The 21110-nt window shown below is 38.2% G+C and overlaps 1 pseudogene and 2 gene segments (V, D, J or C); all 3 read left to right on the plus strand.

Annotated features, from left to right (window-relative positions):
- LOC116541450 overlaps positions 1-21110 on the plus strand; it is a 544521-nt gene that overhangs the window by 178111 nt on the left and 345300 nt on the right.
- On the plus strand, positions 9787-10808 carry LOC116541454. The segment is given in 2 exon segments: positions 9787-10151; positions 10315-10808. Coding segments are annotated over 2 exon segments (540 nt in total).
- On the plus strand, positions 15476-16475 carry LOC116541480 (annotated as a pseudogene).

Below are 21110 nucleotides of genomic sequence, written 5' to 3' on the forward strand. Positions count from 1 at the left end.
TCTTCCCCCAAAATATTCTTAAACCCTAATAAGATGACCCCTCCATTATCCCCAACACACACACACACACACACACACACACACACACACACACACACAAGCACTCACGCACACACACCACAGTGTGCAGAAGGTAGACTAAACCACAGGTAGGTGGAGATTTCCACTACAAAGGTGAGTGACAGCTCTCAAGAGCTGCTGCTGCTGAATCTGTCTCATGAAATTGCTCAGCCGCAGGAACAAAATTAGCTCCAAATTCAAGATATGATACCTACCAATATTTAAAGGAACTTGATATCAAGGTGTGTCCCTATAGCAAAATAAAAAGTAAAGAGTCATGAAGGCGCCAATAGGAATCTTGCTGGGCCTCCTGTGGATACAGATTCGCTGTGAGTTAAGGACATCCCAGAGGAAACCTGGAGGAGTGTCACAACTGAATATGGAAAGGAGCAAGGGAGAAAAGGGAGAGATGGAGAAAGAGAAACAACACAACTCTCAACTGAGCTGTGACCTCTACCATACAAGAGGAAACGACAGAAATTTCCTACACTTGGAAACAACTACAGTGATTTTGTGATGACTCTCACCTGTGTTTACTTTTCTCTTTCTCAACAGAGGTAAAAGCACAAATCAAAGTGGAGCAGAGTCTTCAAGTCCTGATCCTCCAAGAGGGGAGAAATTCGTTCCTGGTGTGCAATTGTTCTATTTACATGATCTGTGTGCAGTGGTTTCATCAAAAGCCTGGAGGACTCTGCATGTCCTTATTTAACATTAATTTAGGAATGCAGCAAAAAGGAAGATAAAATCCACAGTCAAAGCTGAGGAACATTATAGCCACCTATGCATTGGAGATTCCTAGCCTGAGGACTCAGGTCACATGAAACCATAGCTGAAGCCCTAACCCAACCCTGAGAGTGGCAGTAGGTCCTGATGTGATTAGTCTTGCATTCCCACTGCCCATATCTCCTTGCATGTCCTGATTCATGTGGAAAGCATTTCTAAATGAGGTGTAACTTGATACTATGGTGCAGGTACATAAACAGTTCCCCTGGAGATTGCTGTGGGAATGGTGCTACTAGGCAGAGTGTATCGATTAATCAACTCTTTCATATATTATCATATCTCTCTGCATAAGAGTGAGCAGAATCCTCAATCCTCCATATCCAAGAGCAAGAAAGCACCAATCTCACCTGTAATTTCTTTCCCACATCTTTTTTATGGCTTACTTTATTACAGGCAGAATTCTAGGAAAAGCTCCATGATACTTTTTCTAACAAACTTAAATGGAGAAAAAAGGAGGAGGAAAAATAAATGACCTCTGTTACCATGAAAAATGGTCAGAGCTTTCCGCATCCTTGACCAGAGACTCAGCCACTTACCTCTATGCTGTGGAGATACAGTGCTTACCAGGCACCTGAAGCCTGAAATCAGGCATGTATCTGCAATCCTAAGACTCAACAATAAGGTAGAGATGGCTATGTGTTTTGCTGTAACATGGTTTTGAGAAGCATACACTTGATAAATCAAAGTGATTTCACTTCCAAAAAAGTTAAAAGATTCTGATGAATACTTAGTTATCTCTGTCCTAAACATAACAATTCCCAACATCCTAATCCCTAAATCAGGGAATCAGTGAATCAGAAATTCTAGATAAAGGATCCCTTAAACTTGGTGATAAAGCTTTCTGTCAAAAAGGGTATTTGCACCCTGAATGCTATTTATTCTTATATTATCTATGTATAAAGGAAAATCTTGACAAAGTCAAACCAAAATATGTCAAAAAAAAGACATGCTATGCTCTCTAATCCTTTATATTTTGTTCCAATTTCTTAAAGTAAATTTAATTGTGCATTTTGTTCATATTCAATAGTATTATTTATATCATTTTCTTATTTATGTTTTGAAAAGGTTATTAGAAAAAAGCTGATTTCCAGTCATGAATATGCTATATCATCTTCAGCAAGTGGGTCATTTTCTTTGTCCCTTATCTCAGAATCCTCATTTATAATGTGAAGATGATATTTCCCACCCACCACTTAGTCACAAGTTTAATTCATTAATTATTCAACAAATAATTATCAAATATCTGTTAGGTGCTGTAGGGAACTGTGACTAAATAGAGTTCTATCCTTGTTGAATATATTTTTGTTATCAGTTCGTATAAAATAGAGAAGGACTTAATTGGGACAGTAAAGGGTCTTATTAAAAAAAAAAAAGGTTTCTGGAGTATGTGATGCCTCAGCTCAAAATCTGGCAGTTTAGTAGAAGTTAATCAGACTGAAGAACAGAAGCAGATGAGGGAATGTATTCCAATTTGAAGAACAGCATACATATACAGGCAGGAAGCAAGGCAGATTATAGCAAATTTAAGACATAAAATATAATTTTCAAGTTATTAAATAATGTGCATAAGTGATCCTTCTTTTACGGGAGACTTAAGAACCTTGAAATGAATTGTCTGTAAATCATAACAGGGTAAGGTGAAGGAGATGGGGAACAAAATTCCTAAGCATATTTACGTTCTAACAGAGCACAGATGGGGATAACTGCACTAAGAAGAAGAATCATGCAACTACTTGGTGATAAGAAAACGGTAGTTCTTTAGAGATCCTAATCTCTTAGGCCGGGCGCGGTGGCTCACGCCTGTAATCCCAGCACTTTGGGAGGCCAAGACGGGTGGATCACAAGGTCAAGAAATCGAGAGCATCTTGGCCAGCATGGTGAAACACTGTCTCTACTAAAAATACAAAAATTAGCTGGGCATGGTGGCATGTGCCTGTAGTCCCAGCTTCTTGAGAGGCTGAGGCAGGAGAATTGCTTGAACCCAGGAGGTGGAGGTTGCAGTGAGCCAAATTCGTGCCACTGTACTCCAGCCTGGCACCTGGTGACACAGTGAGACTCTGTCTCAAAAAAAAAAAAAAAAAAAAAAAAAAAGAGATCCTAATCTCTTTTAAGTGTGGAATGCATTTCTAAATAATTTGTACAAGGTATGATAAATATGATACATAAACATGATACATTTTGACTATTGAATAAATCTGACAATTGCCTTTAAAAGGGAGAAAATATATAAGAAAGCATTGTCTTAAAGAAAAAAAGATTTTCTGATTTTTACAGTATCGCAGATATTGGAGTTACCTTCTAGCTATAAACTACTACAAAACTGAAAAGACATATGATACTATTATTTTTAAGGAGAGAAGACAGTGAAAGTTTGCAGTTCTTGGGAGAGGGAAAGACTGCAAAGTGACTCCCACATTCACTCAGCATTTCTCCCTTGTGGGTATTTTCTAAGCCTCAGCACACAGACTTGGAGCCCTAGAAGAGAGAGGCAGCTTTACCAGGTGGAAAAAACAGATAGAATTATGGCTATGAATATAACTGTGATTTGAAGAAAAGTGTTCTAGAGAGAAGAGAATCTCATGTAAGAGGGTCTTAAAATCTGTGTAGGATGTTTGCAGAGCTTACACATGAACTGCACATGCACAGGGAGAAACTTTGGAAAGCCTCACAGAAAACAACTTCTGGGGATCTAAAAGCTCCAAGGAGATTTCAGGGGTTGCACTGTGCAGGAAGACACTGGCGCTCTGGCCTAGCCAGAGTGAAGAAACCTTGGGAAATACCTTGGGCTTTCAATCAACTCACCAGAGTAGGGATTACATGCTAAGAGTAAAGGCTATGTTCTAAGACAAAAATAATAATTGAGGAAAAATATCCTCCCCTCACAGAGATTTAAGTAAGTTTCAACAGTATTAGAGTGATCTCCTGGTAATTTAACAAAATTAACATTTTTAGAGAAAAACAAAATAATCTACAGATTTTATATATTAATACCCAGATTGTATAGTGTACAAAAAATGTAATGAAGCAAGAACAAGTACCCAAAATCACAAGATAATATAATAAATAGAACCAGACCCACAAATGATTCCAATGTGGAGTTAACACATAAGAATTTTAAGATAACTATAATTAATATGTTTTAAAAATTAAGGAAACATGAATAAAGTAAATCAAAATTTTCAATAGGAAATTATTTTGATAACATATTTTAACAGAATATTACAACAATTACTTAGCATATATTTAAAAATTACATGGACATTATCTGAAATTAAGAAGCCATTGAGTAGGTTTAATATCAAACTGGAAAAGGGACACAGGATTAGTGAATGTAAAGACAAATCAACATTAAATGACTTTAAGTCAAATAAAGAAAAAAATTAATAAACAGATCCAAGCATACAAATGATGTGAGGTAATTCAAATGACCTAATATATATGTAATTGGTGTCACAAAGAGGAGAGAGAAAATGAAACTAAAACAATCTGAAGAAATAATCATCGGAAATTTCCAATTTGATATGTCTCCACTGATTCAAGGAACTCTGCAAATTCCAAACAGGGTAAATATAAAACACGCACACAGAGAACAAGAGAAAAACATACTTCTACACATCAGAGTAAAACTGCTGAAAATCAAGGAAAAAGAGAAAAACCCTTAAAATCAGCTTTGCTTTTGTTTTTCAAAGGGTCAATTGCATTTCCCTCAGGTTTTTCTGATACCATGGTTGAGTGAGGCTGGCAAATGCTCCAGCCCTCTTCAGGAGCCAGGAAACATATGTGGCCCAGTTGCAAATTTGGCGACAGCCTATGGAGGCCTGAAGATCACTGCACATTTGATACATATAGGTAGATACCTGAGCAGCTGGGCTGGGCAAAACTAACTTGACATTATAGTATATGCAAGAGAATGGCATGGACTCCTTATTCCAGTCAGCCACAAGCAAAGATGGGGGTTATTCTACTGGCTGAGATGATTGAAGCTGCCTTTTATGGAGAAATGGTTTGCTACAATACAGTGGTGTAAAGAAGAGTGTGTCTGTGGAAACTCTTAATCCCACCATGAATGATAAAATTTTATGGAAAACTACAGCAACTCAATATAGGCAGGACTGCTAAAGACATAGATCTTGAGGTCTTCATCCCACCAGACAAGGGAATATACTTGCTGAGGGCAAAAAACAATAATGAATGAAAGCAGAAGAATGAAATTGTGCATCCCAGCTACAACCTCATGACCAGTGACAGAAACAAGAGCTGAAGTACTTATGGGTACATGTTCCTTACTTTGATATCTGTGTGTGTGTTGGGAGGGGGATTATAACCCATTCTTTTTATTTCTTTTATTATTCTACTCTCCACAATAGTACATGTTTTTACTTACAGGTTATCAATGGAGAAGTATGACTGACTAGAAAAAGAATAAACTTTTATTTAAAGACGTATAAAGTGACACAAGGGTCCTTGCATTTTCTTTTGGAGAAAAGGTTAGCATGCTTTCAATTGTATGGAAGATAATTGCATCATATTAGGCAGAATAATTGTTTTACTATTGTCTTATATGGAAGTTAAATATGATCAAATGAGGTATGACATAATGGAAAGTTTATAAGGAGGTACACAATGGTGGTCTGTACTGGATTAAACAGAGAACCATTTGACCCAGCAATCCCATCACTGGGTATATATCCAAAGGATTATAAATTGTTCTACTATAAGGACACATGCACACGAATGTTCATTGCAGCACTGTTTACAATAGCAAAGGCCTGGAACCAACCCAAATGCCCATCAATGATAGACTGGACAGGGAAAATGTGGCATGTATACACTGTGGAATATTATGCAGCCATAAAAAACGATGAGTTCGCGTCCTTTGTAGGGACATGGATGAACCTGGAAACCATCATTCTCAGCAAACTGACACAAGAACAGAAAATCAAACACCACATGTTCTCACTCATAGGCAGGTGTTGAACAATGAGAACACATGGTCACAGGAAGGGGAGCATCACACACTAGGGTCTTTCAGGGGAAAATAGGGGAGGGACAGCAGGGGGGTGGGGAGTTGGGGAGAGATAGCATGGGGAGAAATGCCAGATATAGGTGAAGGGGAGGAAGGCAGCAAATCACACTGCCATGTGTGTACCTATGCAACAATCTTGCATGTTCTTCACATGTACCCCGAAACCTAAAATGCAATAAAAAAGTGACAAATAAATAAATAAATAAACAGAGAACCAAGTTTCCCAGAGTTTTCTTCTTTGTATGGTAGCAGGATAAAATTGGCCAAAGAGAAATGTGTGTGAGATATGGAAGGCAAAAGTGAAACAGTAGCCACTGCTCTCTGAAGCAGTCATTTGTCATATGTGACAAATAGACACGGAAATGCCCAGTGGTTCCAGCTTGTCCTCACTGTTACACTCCATGTCTAGTATGCCTTCCTGTTGACCAGTCACCTTCAGATGCCTGGCAATAGGTGAATGGAGATGGTAACCACACAAAGGCAAAAGCTTCCTTAGACTTCTCCTTGAACTTTCCCTTCAAATCACACTTCAGCAGCTGCAAATGCTTGGTTTCTCAGACTGACTCGTTAGGGTTTCCTTCTCTGGCCTTCCCACAGTCTGTAAACCTTCACTTCCCTGTCTCCTTTCACAATCACATAAAGCCAAATTCCTATAATTAAGCCCCTATCCCATACAACTCATGGTGACTTTCCTGCACTTGACTGTACCCTGATTGATGCACTAGGCAAATATAAATTAATACAATGGAAAGTTTTTCTGTCTTTAAAAAATGTGTATCCAGATACCTATTGGGAGAAAGAACAATCAGAAGTCTAGTCTTACCAGAAAAAGAGGAGACCTTAAAAGAATGCATGTGGCAATGTGAATTGCAAGGGAAAGAAGAAAGGGAAAATGGGATGCAGTCCATGGTCTCATGCATTTCCACAGAACACTGGGTATAAAGAATCAAATTTATCACTATGTGAAGAGGTAGGAATTATTTTTAATCAAAAAAATTATCATGAGGAAGAAATTACTTATAACTTTATGAATAATTTAACATGTCAATCTAATTCTGGGTTGTTATAGTAAAGATATCAAAGGAATAACACCACTCCCATGTTTCAGAAATACCTGGTAGTATAACTGAGTAGTCTTTATTAGGGAAGACAGACTTCTCTAAACACATCTGGTGACTCAGTTCGGTCTATCCAAATGTCAGTGTGGATATGCTATGACAAGTATCTCCACCCACTCCCCCAACTAATTTCCTGTGCAGAACAGCTGTGTTCTGCTGATGCCGTTTTATGACAAGCCCCTTGCAGAATCAGAATCCACAAGGGGCTTGTCATAAAAACGGAATAAGGCCAAGGTTCAGGCTCTTTAGAGCGGTTACTTCCCTGGGAACACAAGTGTCAATGTGACTTTTATAATGTGCTTTGAGCAATGACAGCCACTCTTTGCATTAATATGGAAGGTGTCTGATGGAGCACAGCATTTAGTAAATTGACAGGCTTATCTTCTGCTCTCTCATAAGCTCAAAACACTTGGAATCTTTTTCCACCTTCAGAATGCAAGCTCCTGCTCTTGTGTGGCTGACCCATCATCGGTTCTTGTAATGTTCACCACTCTCAGTAGAAAAAAGTTCTACTTTATTCTAATTGTTCTATGTTATGATTTAGAATCACTTTAATGACACAGTTTTCAGTGTGGGAACCTCTCCTGGTTCCAGCATAGATATCCCAGGAGGAGCAGAATCACCTCAGGTCCAGGGTGCCTAGTGAACTAAATTGTGAGCCACCAATAAGCCACATTCAGTCTCAAAGCTTGCTGAAAAAACTTGCACCAAAACCACTCCCAAATAAAACAGTTTTCTGTAGCAAGACAAAGAGTCACTCATGTCCAATGATTCAACATGGGGCTTGTGGTACATGTGTGCATTGTGTATTTTGTACTTTTGTTGCCTAAAAGATGTGTGTGTGTGTGTGTGTGTGTGTGTGTGTGTATGTGTGTGTATCAGAGACAGCAAAAGAGAGAGTATTACAGTCTGCTAGGCCCCTTGGACCTGGAAAATCAGCCTTCTACATGATTCATGCATGGATTCTCATGTTTTGCATGTGACCACCCTTCCTAATACCAAGTCATAAATTTCCTGCACATAGATAGTGAAATCCAGCTATAATGAACTGAGTGCATTTGCTGAGCTCTCCTGGCTATAATTTGTGTGCCTTTAAAATTGCAGATACCTTTGTCTGGAAACCCCTTTTCCTAAGAAGCCAACTCGTCAATCTTCCTTTATCTCTTAAGGCCCCACTAAAGAGCACAACCTTTGTGAGGTCTTCCCTGACTCCACCCTGCTAACCTCCTCAGCAGAACTAATGGATCACCATTATGTTTTCCTCATAAAACCCTCATGTCTCGTGCTATGTCATAAGTATGTGTTACACATTTGTCTTTCTCTTCAGACTATCAGGTATTTATGAATGAAGATTGTTCCATAACCATATTTAGATTCTAAGCCAAGCACAGTGCCAGCTTTGCATAAAAACTAAATTAATGTTGATTGATATAAAAATACATAAATAAATCAGTGAAAATTTCTTCACTAGAAAGTACGAATCATACAGGTTTAAAGTATATAATATGCAACATAGACAATTTATCAGCTTCTCCTGAATCAGACAATTACTTTTAATAGAATATATATATATAGAATATATACAGAATATATATATTAATAGAATATATATATGTGTGTGTATATATATATATACATGTATATGTGTGTGTGAGTGTGTATGTGTATGGAGTTTCACTCTTGTTGCCCAAGCTGGAGTGCAATGGCACAATCTCAGCTCACTTCAACCTCCGCCTCCCAGGTTCAAGCGATTCTCCTGCCTCAGCCTCCCAAGCAGCTGGGATTGCAGGCAGGCGCCAGCACGCCTGGCTAATTTAATATTTTTGGTAGAGATGGGGTTTTGCCATGTTGGCCAGGCTGGTCTTGAACTCCTGAACTCAGGTGATCCATCCCCTTTGGCCCCTCAAAGTGCTGGGATTATAGGCATGAGTCATGGTGCCTAGCCAGACTTAATATATTAATGGACTTAATATACTTTTAATACAGGCATTTTAATTTTTCTGAATATTCATTTCATTATTCTTCAAGTGAAATTTCAAAATGTTTATTACCACAATAAAATATGCATCAAACATTATTTTATTATGTTATTTGTCTTTGTTAAAAATAATTTCAAAAAATATTTTGGAATTTAATCTTAGTTGAAATCACTAGTTACCCTACTAATTCAGCATTAAAAGTACAATTGATTCTTCTTCCTTCCTCCATCATAGTAAACCATAGAGAAATACACTACCTGTGGACCAAGAGTGAAGGTAAGCAGCTATGTTGCCTTTTTGGCATTTTCAAGTAACTGCCATGTATATTGTCTATCGACTTTACAGGATTAAGTCACTGTTTTCCTCATTTTAAAATACAGAACACACTGAATGATCTCATTCAAGTTCCAAAAGACCTAATTTCAGATCTGAAGGTGATCTAATACAGAAGATAAATTTTGTTGTGCTGATTTGTGTTTTTAAGAGAGGTACCCAGAATTTAAATATGTTTTGTGCTATTTATTTAGAAAATATGGATACATTTGAAGACCATATTAGAATTGCATTACATTAAAGACTAAGCTACAAAACTTCTCTGTGCTCTAAATTAATAATCATTGTATTAAATAAAATATCATACCCATGTGTGTCCCCAATAAGTATCAGTCCTTATTAATGTTTTTAAACGAGATGTCTGCTTTAGTATGCCAGTTGACAAGGTGCCAATCATTTGACCTTATGTAATTCTCTAATTTCCAGGTATCATTTTCTACTATTGCTCTGTGTGTGTGTGTGTGTGTGTGTGTGTGTGTGTGTGTATGTGTGTGTGTGCGCTCGTGTTCTCGGAAAACTTTTTCTTCTCTTTCCATGTCTTATTTTTTAACTTTTTACAGAGTAGGTGTTATAAAATCATCTTTAGGAAATACAGAAACACATTTACAGAAATGTTCTACATTTGAACTAAAGGGGGCAGTGCTTCCTTTCATAAAGATAAATAACTTTCGTTACAAACAGGGTTGTTCATATCTGAAATGAAGGTTCTGTGAAAGGACATGAATAAAGCACAGAAGGTTGAAGTCAGATTTGCAGCTTTCTGGGCAGGAGACAAAACAATCTCCATCTCCCGCGGAGGGATGGGCATGCTCCTGGGGGCATCATTGCTGATTCTGTGGCTTCAGACAGACTGTGAGTTGTGCATGGGAGGTTTGAATATAGTAGGAAAAGCTATAAGGAACACTGGAAGGCTGGGAGATAATTGGAGAAGTTTTGTTTGTTTTCTGGATCATGATGGTTTCCTGCGGGGACATTAAGAATAAAACTGAAAATCTGTTACTCTCTTTCCAAACAGGGGTAAATAGTCAACAGAAGAATGATGACCAGCAAGTTAAGCAAAATACACCATTCCTGAGTGTCCAGGAAGGAGAACTTTCTATTCTGAATTGTGACTATACTAACAACCTGTTTGATTATTTCCTGTGGTACAAAAAATATCCTGCTGAAGGTCCTGCAATCGTGATATCTATAAGTTCAGTTACGAATCAAAATAAAGATGGAAGATTCACAGTCTTCTTAAACAAAAGTGCCAAGCGCCTCTCTCTGCACATTGCGCCCTCCCAGCCTGGAGACTCTGCAGTGTACCTCTGTGCAGCAAGCGCACAGTGCTCTGCAGGCACCTGCAGCCCGTACTCAAACCTGCTTTGGGGTCTCAAACTGGGAGGCACACAGACTCGCCTTCATTTACACATGGCAGTATGAGAGATCATGCTTTGAAGTCGGTGAGGCAAGTTGAGCTTAAAGAAAGACTGATACATGACAAGCCTTACAGACAAGAAAGTTACCTTAGCTTTAGAGTGTCTAAGAGTCTAACCACTCTCCATTTTTTGTTTGTTTGTTTTGATATAGAGTCTCTCTCTGTCACCCAGGCTGGAGAGCAGTGGCACGATCTCCACTCACTGCAACCTCCGCCTCGTGGGTTCAAGCAATCCTCTTTCCTCAGCCTCCCAAGTAGCTGGAACAAGAAGCGCATGCCACGACGCCTGGTTATTTCTTTTTTGTATTTTAGTACAGATGGGGTTTCACCGTGTGGGCCAGGATGGTAGCAAACTCCTGAGCTCAGGCAATCCGCCCGCCTCGGCCTCCCAAAGTGCTGGGATTACAGCCGTGATCCACCGTGTCCGGCTACCACTCTCCTTTTCTGTTTTCAGAAAGACGTTGCTGATTCAGCTAAAGATAAATCGCTGGTGATGCTTTGTTTCTGCTAGCTTCTGGAATGAGGGTGCCCTGTCTCCCTTGTATCCTAGGGCGCAAGAATGTGTGTTTGGAATGGGAAAACTAAGATCCTACTACAGGTTCTTCCAGTGAATAACGTTTCCTGAGATGTCGTTTCTTTTAGGCTTTCTCAGCTTACAGGCATTTCTAAGCAAATAATTGCATGTGTGAATATTAACCTGTGTATATCTGCATATCTAGAAATATTTCTATATGTAGCATAACCACCTGTATCTATTTTAAGTTAAACATTAGTTCTTAGCAATGTCTCCAATGCTAAATCATTTGCAGATCACACTAGAATTCTCCCCTTCTTGCTTATCCACAAATTCCCTCCACAAGGGTATGCAGCCTGGCTCTCACTGTTAAAAAACAGTTATTCAGTAATACTTGTTAAAACACGGTGAGGCAGAATTTACTTAGGACCATCATGACAGGTATAGAGACCACTGCAACAAGATTTTGCAGTGAAGGAAAAGAAGTGGATTCAACTCCAAATACAGCATAGCCAAGTGGAAATTTCTAGCCAAGGGGCAGGTTGGGGGTCAGTGGATGAGAAATTACTAAGAAGAAACATTAGAAGCAAGGGATATTCTGGCTAGACCGACCAAGCAGGATCCTGGCTGAAGACAGGTCAGGGTGATCAGACATCAATCACCTGGGGGATGGTAGAGGATGAGTAACCCAATTAGATATGGAGTGTAATCAGATATCAAGCGGAGGATGGCGGGGGCAGCAGGGGAGAGTGTGGTTCTTGCTAAACTGACTTGGAAGGATTCTTGTTAAAACTAGATTTTACAAGAAAGTGCACAGATAAGCTAAGGAGGAGCTTCAAAAGCCTGACTAAAGTTTGGTCAAGTGAAGAATTTTTGCTACCCACTATTTGTGTACATCACTACCCACTATTCATCACTACCCACTATTCAGGTACATCATAGTCCAACTCCATTAAACATGCATAGTGGTATCAGAATTGTTACCTTGTACCTCCATGAGAAACAATTTTATCACTTAGAGTACACTGCTGTATAATGGTAATCATGTCTAGATTATGTTGAACTTCTATTATTCCACCCGTTTTGCATGTATTACATTAACTAATCCTCCCAATAATTATTTAAGACAACTATTAGAATAATCCATATTTTAGTAGAGAAAACAGGCTGTGGGAGTTCAGGGATTTGCTCAGTATCACTAACTTTGTGAGAAAATAGAGTCCATAGTCACCTATGCCCCAAACCACCAACGATAGGCCCTTCCTACAGAAGCTATTAACAGGTCATGCTTTTGAAAAGATAGCAACTTTAAAAATTCTTGCATATATTTCTTCATCATTGACCTAGAGAAGAGTGTGATTATCACTTTCAGAGAATGAAAAAAATGAAATTATGATTTTATATCATATTTGTAGATAAATGATTAGAACTTATTCCTCATAGACTGATTTTCCGAAGCTGAGATCTTTACAGTGAGAAGATACAGACATTAAGAATACATCCCAAGAAGCATGCAGAAGCCTCCGTAAACCTCATTACTTATGGCTTTATGTGAACAGTGACTTCAGGAACAGTGATTTCAGGGATGTTGAAGCATTTCTGATCAGAATAGGGGTGATATATAGGTTGGCTTAGCTTAGTTCATCTAGGGATCCTCATGGGGTTGGTGTAACTATAACGTAAAGTCTATAGGTTGATCAATTCTCTCACATTTAATTCTATATTTCTGAACATGGATATAAAGCTAACTCAATGTGAATTAGATTTATTATCCTTCCATATCTGGGAGCACCAATATCACATGCAGTATTTTTTCCACTCTTTTTACGGCTTACATTGATTTAGGCAGGAAAGACTCCAAGATCCTTTCTATAATGCACGTAGCTGAGAATGAAAAGCAGGAAGGAATATTAAGCATCACTCTTCATACTTACGCCGTTTCATGCACAGCTCAGGCTCCCACTCTAGAGCATCAGCCACTCTGAGTGAATAGTCTGCTGCGGATACTCACTGCTCACAGGCATCCAGAGCCTGTTCCCAAATTCAAAGCTGTAGCCACAGGTCCCAGCAAAAGTGCAGGCATATGACAGCTGTTGCTGTGTAGAGAAATGTAGCTTTGATGAATCATTTCATTTCAATTTCAAAAAATATAAAATTCAGGTGAATAATCAGTTACGATATATCCCTGCTCTTAACAAAACTATTTCAAATACCCTAAGACAATAAATCAGCTTTTAAAATTTTCAGGTATATTTAACATGATCTATAAATTATTGAAACCCATTATAAAGTTCTGTTACAATGGACATTTTTCACTCCAACTGCTGTTACATTTACTCTATTTCATGTCTTGCATAATGGGGAGGGAATATGTTGATGCTGTCTCTAACCTTCTAAGGCAACAATAGAGTCATACCAGAAACAGGAATACTACGTCCAATCTCATCCCTGCATTTTTGTTCAAGCTCTTCATGCTGCTTCAGCTTTCACATTTCATTGATTCCCACAATTATTCATTTATATTATTTTCTTATCTAGTATATTTGGGAAACAGCATTGGAAAAAGCTACTTTCTAGCATTGTTCTAGCCATAAGTGTGTTATGGCTTCTTGAGCAAGTGAATCAACTTCTTAACATTTTATATCAGGGAATTCATTTGTAATGCAAGGACAATGATTTCCAGCTAACATCGGTCTCAAGTTTTATTCATTTTATCAATTAGCATTTGTTCATTGGGTGCCTGCTGAGTTCTGCATACATGTTACATGCTGGGAATAAAGAGCTATGGAGAAATACATAGTATCTTCTTTCACTAAATTTGTAGTCTAGTTAGTTATGTAGGCAGCTAATCAGACAGAATAAAGTGAAATGGGGCCAACCTTGGGAAAGCAAAGGGTGGTATGAAAGCATATGGAAAGCCCCACCCCATCTTAGCCTTGGTGATGAGTCAGGGACAGCCTGGAATATGTCTTGCCTATGCTGAGACCTTAAGATTTAGTAGGAGTCAATCAAGTTGAAAGACAGAGAAGCTGGTGAAAGTGATCTTAAAGCTAGAAACAGTATGTACAAGGCGACAGAGAATACAATGAATCTGAGTACTAAAAGCCAGAATTATGCTATGATTAAATTATATATGTCATAAAATGTTCAAACCACCACTGCAAAGTAGTTGTATCTTAATTCTCAGTTTTATAAATTCTCATAATATTTGTGAGATTACCAAATATGTTTTCTATTTACTTGGGATTTCACTGCATAAGGTTATTCATTTGATACCGAATATGTGTCTTGGACTTGAAAAGAATAGATGCAAATGGGAAGAATAAGGCATTGTTTCCACCTTCAGGGAGAATGTAATATTGCACAGTGTATTACAATATAGTATAATAAAAGCTATCATAGGAAAAGAGTACAATATGACCACCTAACAGTGGCATTTAACTTGGAAACTTGAATGTAACGGAAAGCTGCCTATGGGAGGTAGTATCCAAGTTAAGATCTGTAAAACAGTTAGCCAAAAATGGAGTCCGAGAAAGGGTATTATAGAAAAAGATAAACAAAAGGTACAAAGACATGAAATCAATATTTATAGAGAATAACATTAAGCTACTTCAGAATGGCCAGAGCATACAACTCAAAATGTATATCAGTAAATATAAAACTAAAGCAACAAGCAGAAACCACTTTGTGAAAATAATTAAAAGCCATTATAAGAAGTTTGCACATTACATTATCTAGAAGAAAATGATGAACACTAAAAGAAATCTGCACAAGTAAATAGTATAATGAAATGTCACCATTTGAAAGAGCACTATGAGTTCACATATTTATACATATGTATAGGTGTGTGTGTGTGTGTGGATATATATATCTATACACATATAATAAATTTTCCCTTGATACTTCTTTTTTCTCTTAATTCTGGAGTAATTCTTTCTGTAACACAGTATATTGATAGGCCCTTCTTATAGCAAGAAAAAAACCTATGTTGGATGAAAACATACTCAAGAAAAGCCACAATCCACATTTTAATCAACAATCCTCAGTCTGGCCACAGAGGAGAGCTGTTTAAAAAGTATTCTAGACAGACGCGTTTAGTTTTGTGCAGTTAAATTGTTGTGATGTGTCTCTGATTTGTTGCCCCCAAAGTTGCAATATCCTGGAAAAAACTGCAATAGGCTTCATTCTGAGTTCAAAGCAACTCCTGCTAAGGAAGCCCATTCAGAGGCTGACTGACACACTGGATATTCTGGGAGGCCAAGGATGGAGACTCTCCTGAAAGTGCTTTCAGGCACCTTGTTGTGGCAGTTCACCTGTGAGTACACAATTCAGTCTGGAAGAGGTTGTCATAAGACAGCACCTTAATGACAATAGCTTTCTCTCTTGGGAAGGGCCCTTTTAAGAACTAGACCTAAGAAGCATGGAAAATGTACTGTAATTATGTGGTGATGCTTACTGTTTTAAATAAGGAGGGAAGGGAGAAAATCACCCTTCATTTTACAAGACTGAGTGTCTCATGAGGATTTCCTATGTCCTTTGATTGTCTTTCTGATCACGGATGAGAAGCCAACAACCAGTGCAGAGTCCTCAAGCCATGATCCACCAAGAAGGGAAAGATGCTATCATCAACTGCAATTCCTCAAAGGCTTTATATTCTATATACTGGTACAGGCAGAAGCATGGCGAGGTGCCCATCTTCTTGATGATGTTACTGAAAGGTGAACAACTGAACTCATGATAAAATAGCTGCCACATTTAATGAAAAAAAACCAGCAAAGCTCTCTGTACATTATAGCCACCCAGCTCAGTTACTCAGAAACCTACTTCTGTGGCACAGAGACGCAGTGATACCCAGGCCTCCAAGAGCTGCACTCAAACCCAAAGCTGAACCACAGATGCTCACCTAGCACACATGCTCACCACAGGAGTATGGGGAAATTACCAGGAGGCTCATCCATGATAAAAGAGAACCTAAAGGAAATTCAATTGTCTCAGCATATCACACAAAATGCAAGTCATGCCCTTAAGATCATATCTAATTTGCCATTGTTTTCTTGATAGTTATTTAATTGCTTAGTAGATAGTTATATAATAGATAACTTAGATTCAGAGAAAATTACATTGATTTCAGTTTCAAAAACCAGAGTGAACTACTATTGACTGAAGCTACACAAATAAACTACTTTTATATCTCTGCATTCCTATCTGAAAGTGAAAAGTAACCTCTCTTTCTTCTCCTAGGTACCCACAGCTTGTCAATAGAAAGAGAGAAAAAGTTAAAAATTAAAAAAAAAAAACAACTTTCGTCTGGTTCTTTCTAGGACATGAGAATTGTATACGGTAGGTATTTGGATTATTAATCTTGTTATTTATCTGGAAAGGTCACTAGCAACATTTTTTCCAAGGTTTTAAATATCTGTTTTGGGGAAATAGCATTCAGAAGTACTGACTGATTCATATATTGATAAGAATTGAGAATGGCCAGGTGTGGTGGCTCATACCTATAATCCCACCACTTTGGAAGACCAAGGTGGGTGAATCACTTGAGGCCAGGAGTTCAAGACCAGCCTGGCCAACATGGTGAAACCCCAACTCTACTAAAAGTACAAAAATTAGCCAGGTATGGTAACACACACTTGTAATTGCAGATACTTGGGAGGCTGAGGCATGAGAATCACTTGAACCTGGGAGGTACGGTTTGCAGTGAGCTGAGATCAGGCCATTATACTCCAGCCTGGGTGACAGAGTGAGACCCTGTCTCAAAAAAAAGAGAAAAGAAAAAAGAAAAAGAAATAATCGCACACAGAATTCCTTCCACAAGATCAGTCTTCCACAAACATGGTACAACTTACTTAAATCTTTAGTTTTGTACTATCAGTCTACCCTAGAACAAAAATTTACTTTTCCAACTTTCTATATTCATTTAGTTTTTTTTTTCACTCAAAAAAACTTTAATTTTTAAAAACTTTAATTTTAAAAATTGATTTGAAAAGATCTCTACACTGGGAAAAATTACTTTCTTTTGAACAGAAACCATATTCCCATGCCCTCTTGGAAGCTTTTTATCAAAAACACAAACAACTTTATACACTTTACATATAGAATTGTTTCTCTTATAGCTGGTAGTTGTTTGGGGTTTTTTTGAGACAGAGTTTTTCTCTTGTCACCCAAGTTGGAGTGCAGTGGTGCAATCTCAGTTCACTGCAACCTCAGCCTCCTGAGTTCAAGTGATTCTCCTGCCTCAGCCTCCCTAGTAGCCGGGATTACAGGTGCATGCCACCACACCTGACTAACTTTCTGTATTTTTAGTAGAGATGGGGTTTTGCCATGTTTGGCAGGCTGGTCTCGAACTCCTGACCTTAGGTGATTCACTCGCCTCGCCCTCCCAAAGTAATGCCATTATGGGCATGAGCCACCATGCCCGGTCATAGCTAGTAGTTTTAATTACATACATTAATTATAATGTTACTTCTTAGTAACTCTTAGTGAAAAATTGAGGAAGTAAGTAACTCTAATTAAGCACCAGATACAGAATCCAAGACAACGGACAATGCCCAGAGCTAAGGTTCATCGTATCCTAAAGTCTCAAATCTAAAAACATAGTTTATAGACAAGTTAAGTGTCAAAAATGGTCAGAAAAACATATTTTATGATCTTAAAACATCTAGCAGAAATAATATCTGAACAATAGGCCAACAGACTCAGACAAAATGTCTAAATTAAATTCTGAAGAGGTTTCTATTTTATTTCACCAATAATTTTTCAATTGGCTTTATTTGTTAAAGATTACTAAAGTCACATGAACTAAAAGGTGTTTGAGTAAGATTTCTATTTCTCTCATAAGTGTTTACTTTTTCTTTAAGCCAATTAATTAGAGCTCTTTCACATATTTCAGTAGTGAAACATCACATACATGTAACATATATAAAACAGAAGCACATCTTATAGATCTATACTATTTTTCATTTACCAGTTTTAAATAGCTTTTTATTTACTGTTCTAATTACCTATTTTATTGCTCTAGGCAACTGTTAGCTAAGCAACCCTAAATTTCCATTTCTAAAGTGATAACTCTCAGGTGAAACAAGATAGAGGATTTGTATCTCAAAATACAGAGAGAGACAGGGGATTTCAGCTTTTTAAATTTAGTTGTGTTAAAAGCATGGATGCGAAGATAACATGAAATTATATAAATTTATCATAGGCTTTTATAAGGTGACCAGTTTCATTTAGATAGGTCCTTTTAATTCAGTCTCTATTTTTTATCTGGACCATTGAATTCAAAGCATAACTCACATGAAATCTTGGGTTCCCCAAAAGAGATCACCATGGGGATCAGGACACGTTTTGCTACAAATATATTCCCCCTAAGGCTGGTGGGCAGCCCAATGCCAATCAGGCCACTGTGTGATCAGCTCATTCCCTAGCCATTATACACACCAAAGGCAAGTTTTTCACAATAAAAAGGAATTTCTAGTAACTTCAGAAGCAAAAATTTCTGGTAATGCAATGCGAAGGAGAGCAGAGTTTTAGATCTGAGAGGGCCCTGTCCATTTTCCACTCTTGGGATTTGCTGAGGAAAAAAAAAATAGCAGTTTCTCCTATAAGTGAGTCTGTGGCACCTTTTCTGTTTTTTCTTTAAAAATCCCAGGCTGTTAGAGGTCTGTTTCTTTCTTTTTTTTTTTTTTATCTTCTTATGTGGCACTGAGGGTGGCAAGAGGAAGGAAAGGGCAATAGAATTAGAGAGACAGAGGACTGCACATGGCTATCACGGGTTTAAGAAGAAATTTAGTTGCCTGAGAAATTTTTACGGAGAGAAAGAGCAGAGGCCTTAAAGTAGTAAGTAAATACATGCATAGCCTAAATATCAGTTTTAATTAAGTCAATTTTTGACTATAGAGTCCTTTAAAGAAGTACTTTCAAATCTCTTATCAGATTTTAGCTGGGACAAATGGTATTTCTGACTTTTGAACTTCTTCACCAAAAGATATCCCCCCAAGTGCCTTAACCAAAGTTATCACATAAGCATGGATGCACAAGCTGTGTCCAAAGAGGTGGCAAGCATTTTTTAACAAGATCCAGAATCACCCTAAAGATCACTCAGCAAAGGAAAGTTTCATTAGCAACAAATAGGGTATAACCCACATTTCTGTCAGGCCATATTTTTAGGGTCTTGCCCTCTTAGCTGATCATCCACACACAAAGGCCCCAAAGCCTCAAGTGCCCCTGACAAATGATAAAAGACAGGAAACAAAAAGCTAAGAAAGTAGGAATGATCAATAATAAATTAATACCCAAAAGTCACACAAATATAAAACCAAGAGGGGCTGGATCCCTGACCAGGAATCAGACTCATGCTGTGAATGTGAAAGTGCAGAATTTTAACTATTAGGTCACAGGTGGAATGGCCTTTGTTTTTCCCTGACCAGGGAGCAAACCCAAGCCTCTGCAGGAATTTTACCTACCAGAACTGTTTTAGGTGAGATTTTTCACTTTTAATTTAGTCAAGAGAATTTTTAAGCCTGGCCATGACACTGTTATATGCCCTTTGTAAAATATCGCTTCATTAATTGTTTAGAATAAGAGATCTCTAAAATCTTCAAATTAATTGCACTAAAAGAATAAGAGATCTCTAAAGGGTCTTGTGTAAAGGAAACATCTCAGGCAGTCAAATTTTTGACCTTTCTTACCCAGCCAGGGTTTTTAGAGGTGGAAATTGACTTTCTCCCGCTGCAGAGTTTCAGTCAGTATTAGAGGGGACCAGGAGTTGGTAAAATCTAACAGACTAAGGGACTGTGTTAAGGAAAAAACCTTAGAGCCCTTTAAAGAAATACAGCTTGTCCCTGCCCCTGCGTTCCCCATTGTACCCCTTCCTTTCCTAATCTGAGACAGCTGCATTGCTTACCTCCAATAATTCTAGGTGGAGCTTTACACAAAACTGAATAAACTGGGCCTCAGGCTCTGCCCAGGCAGTTTTTTTCCTGAAAATAGAGGTGCCAACATGACTCTTGTCAGCATATTGTGGGTGCTCACGGCCTCTGCCTTCCTTGGTAAGGACAGTAGCTGATAGTGAGACTGAGGACAATCTAGGACTGGGATAAGACAGTGGGGAGGGAAGAGGGGATGAACAACTATCCATATGTGACAAAAACTCAGGTATAACAAGAAGAGGAAAGGAACCAGATTCTGAACCCTGCCTTGACTGAAGATTTAACTCCTGCCCCAAAAGTTCTTAGAAGCTCTTTTACAGGTCAGCTTAGAGGACCAGTCTTGTTATTTCTTTTCATCTACAGGATCCAGCATGTCACAGAAGGTCATTCAATCCCAACCAGCAATATCTATGCAGGAGGGTGAGACCGTGAAACTGGATTGTTTATACGAAACGAATATTGTTTCGTATTATTTCCAGTGGGGAGATTATTTCCCTCATTCATCAGCAAACAGATGCGGAAACCAATGTGACAAAGGGTCAATATTCTATAAGCTTACACAAAGCAACTAAAACTATTCAGCTCATCATATCACCGTCGCAGCCCAAAGACTCAGCAACATATTTCTGTTGTCTCAGAGCCCGCTGTGAAGAAAATGTGAGAAAAGCCTTACAAAAAGGTCAGAACTCAACATGAGGCAATTGCCTATTCCCACATTCTCAGGAAAAACTCACAAGCTTTACCCAGGCATTTGTTAGCAGCTGGTGGTTAGGGTGCATAAGATAAGAACTAGAAAGGAAGTCATGAGTTCATTCCAGGAAGCACACCCTCGCAGCTGGCTTAGAAACCACACAGGTAAAAGCCATACTCCTCAGATAACATCACATCTCTATTTCTTCCCATGGAGTATGCTGTTTTAAAAAGCAACATTTGAAACATGGAATTTTTAA

This window comes from Sapajus apella, unplaced genomic scaffold, assembly GCF_009761245.1.
Source record: "Sapajus apella isolate SASKATOON/1434 unplaced genomic scaffold, GSC_monkey_1.0 scaffold151, whole genome shotgun sequence".
NCBI classification, from domain to species: Eukaryota; Metazoa; Chordata; class Mammalia; order Primates; family Cebidae; genus Sapajus; species Sapajus apella.